The sequence below is a fragment of the Penaeus chinensis genome, chromosome 39, assembly GCF_019202785.1.
Source record: "Penaeus chinensis breed Huanghai No. 1 chromosome 39, ASM1920278v2, whole genome shotgun sequence".
Taxonomy (NCBI): Eukaryota; Metazoa; Arthropoda; class Malacostraca; order Decapoda; family Penaeidae; genus Penaeus; species Penaeus chinensis.
Genome location: NC_061857.1, coordinates 21,298,293 through 21,300,792, shown reverse-complemented (window position 1 = coordinate 21,300,792; position 2,500 = coordinate 21,298,293). Strand labels below are relative to the sequence as shown.

The window sequence follows — 2,500 nt, the reverse complement described above, 5'->3', positions numbered from 1 at the left end:
ATGTATATGTATATGTATATGTATATGTATATGTATATGTATATGTATATGTATATGTATATGTATATGTATATGTATATGTATATGTATATGTATATGTATATGTATATGTATATGTATATGTATATGTATATGTATATGTATATGTATATGTATATGTATATGTATATGTATATGTATATGTATATGTATATGTATATGTATATGTATATGTATATGTATATGTATATGTATATGTATATGTATATGTATATGTATATGTATATGTATATGTATATGTATATGTATATGTATATGTATATGTATATGTATATGTATATGTATATGTATAAATGTATAATGGAAATGTATATTGTATATGTATCAGTATAGTGATCGGACTGGGTGTTGCGTGTGCGTGTGTGTTTTGTGTATATATGTAATATATATATATATATATAATATATAAATGATGATATAAATGCGTTTTGGTGTGTAGTGGTGCCACGAAGCTACGGATTGAACTTTCCCCGATTCTTGTCTATAATAGTCCATAAATCTTGTTCCCTGGCCACAATACACACATTTTTGCTTTGTCATATCTGACAGAGTAAAAATCATTATTTCCCTATGGAGTTTGGTAAAAATAAATAAATAAAAAAATAAAGAATAGGTAAAAAATAAGTAATAAATAAATAAATAAATACATAAATAAATACATACACACACACACACACACACCAATCTATCCTTCGTTAACTCACCCTGGCTTTGACCTCCCTGACCCTGGTGACGTCGCCGGATGACCTGAAGAAGGAATGGAGAAGCAGCGTTTGTCTCACGCTCATGTCCGGGCAGAAGTTCACGTCCTGCTGCACGTAGGCCGACCTGTCCGCCACCTGTCGGGGAAGCGGGAGTTAGGGAGGGAGGCGAGGCACGGTGGATGGGAATTTGTTCAAATGACATTAGGTATTTGACACTACAATTATAAAGGAATAAATTAATATATATATAAAATAAATAAAATTAGAGCAAGATGTTTGATAATACAACTATACACACACACACAAACACACAAACACACACATACACATACACACACACACACACACACACACACACACACACAAAACCCGACACACACACACACACACACACACTAAACCCGACACACACACACACACACACACACACACACACACACACACACACACACACACACACACACACACACACACACACACACACACAAACCCGAAGCCCTTTCCTTACCTTGGACGGCTTGACGTGGTGTCCGTTGAGGATGAAGTCCCCCCGGAGGCGCCCGCCCCACTTCCCGTGCCGGTTCGCCAGGACGTCCAGGAGGCAGGAGCCCTCGGAGTCTGGGGGGGAGGGGGAGGGGGTTAGAAAGTTGGAATTGAGGGTTGGAATGGGAATGGTAGGGGGGGGGGGTAGTGTGGTAAGTGGTGATGGTGATAATGATGATAATAATAAGGGATTATCATGACAATAATAAAATGATGATGATGGGGATGATGCAATAATGGTAATAATTTTACGAGATTATCATAACACTGATAAAATGATAAACGATTATGATAATATCGCTAATAATAATAGTAATTGTTGCTTTAGCAATAGTAGTAGTAACAGTGGTAGTAACAGAAACAATAATAATACAATATATATAGAGAGAAAACAATAAATAAATAAATAAATAAATAAACAAATAAATAAATATATATATCATATGAGACAAACAACAAAATGACGTGCAAGTGCAACCAGAAAGTTTAGGAAACAATTACCACCAAAATACAAAAACAAAAAACTGTAACAGACAAGAATTCGGTCAAGGAACGCGACGGTTCACTGGACTGATAACGCGCGCCTGTCATTTATCATCTGCAACCTCACATATATTTGTGTGTGTGTGTGTGTGTGTGTGTGTGTGTGTGTGTGTGTGTGTGTGTGTGTGTGTGTGTGTGTGTGTGTGCGCATGTGCGTGTGCGTGTGCGTGTGTGTGCGTGTGCATGTGTGTGACATTCCCTACCTTCCATTTCTTCCCTTTGTATTGCATTAAACTTCCCTTCATTTATTCCGACCTTCCCTCCAACTCTCCCTTTAATTTCCCCTCCTCCTCACATCCACTTCATCCACTCCTGCAGCCGTCCCTTGCAAGGCGCAACTCGGCCCACGTCCGTTTTTCATCTTCTCCGTCTTATTACCATTATTCAACGAGCCGCTTAACCTACGTAAAAGCGAGACCCCTTTATTCCATGACCATTTAGAGCCCCGCCCCCTTGGTACCACAAGACACCGGGAACCACCTTGAGAAAACAATGGTCAGCTTGAAAACCCGGTGAAGCTAATCTCACCGAGACGACTCCCTAAGCATGAGAGTTATTTCCACCGTAAATTTAGCGTGACGAAGGGAGACAGAAGGCTGGTACCGCTGTAGTTAAGTGTTATTGTGTTTACGTTAAAAGGGAAGGAAGAAGGTGAAAAAGACGTGAAATTG

At 38.6% G+C, this 2,500-nt stretch overlaps 1 protein-coding gene across 2 annotated transcripts in view; it reads right to left on the bottom strand.

The window, feature by feature from the left end:
* Nucleotides 1-2,500, bottom strand: part of LOC125046584 (ATP-binding cassette sub-family G member 8-like) — a 150,321-nt gene that overhangs the window by 10,820 nt on the left and 137,001 nt on the right. For both annotated transcript variants that reach the window (XM_047644378.1, XM_047644377.1), the window contains 2 exons: nt 1,252-1,361; nt 744-878 (listed from right to left, as the gene is read on the bottom strand). In XM_047644378.1, the coding sequence (XP_047500334.1) occupies nt 744-878; nt 1,252-1,361 (245 nt within the window). The remainder of the gene's footprint in view (nt 1-743; nt 879-1,251; nt 1,362-2,500) is intronic.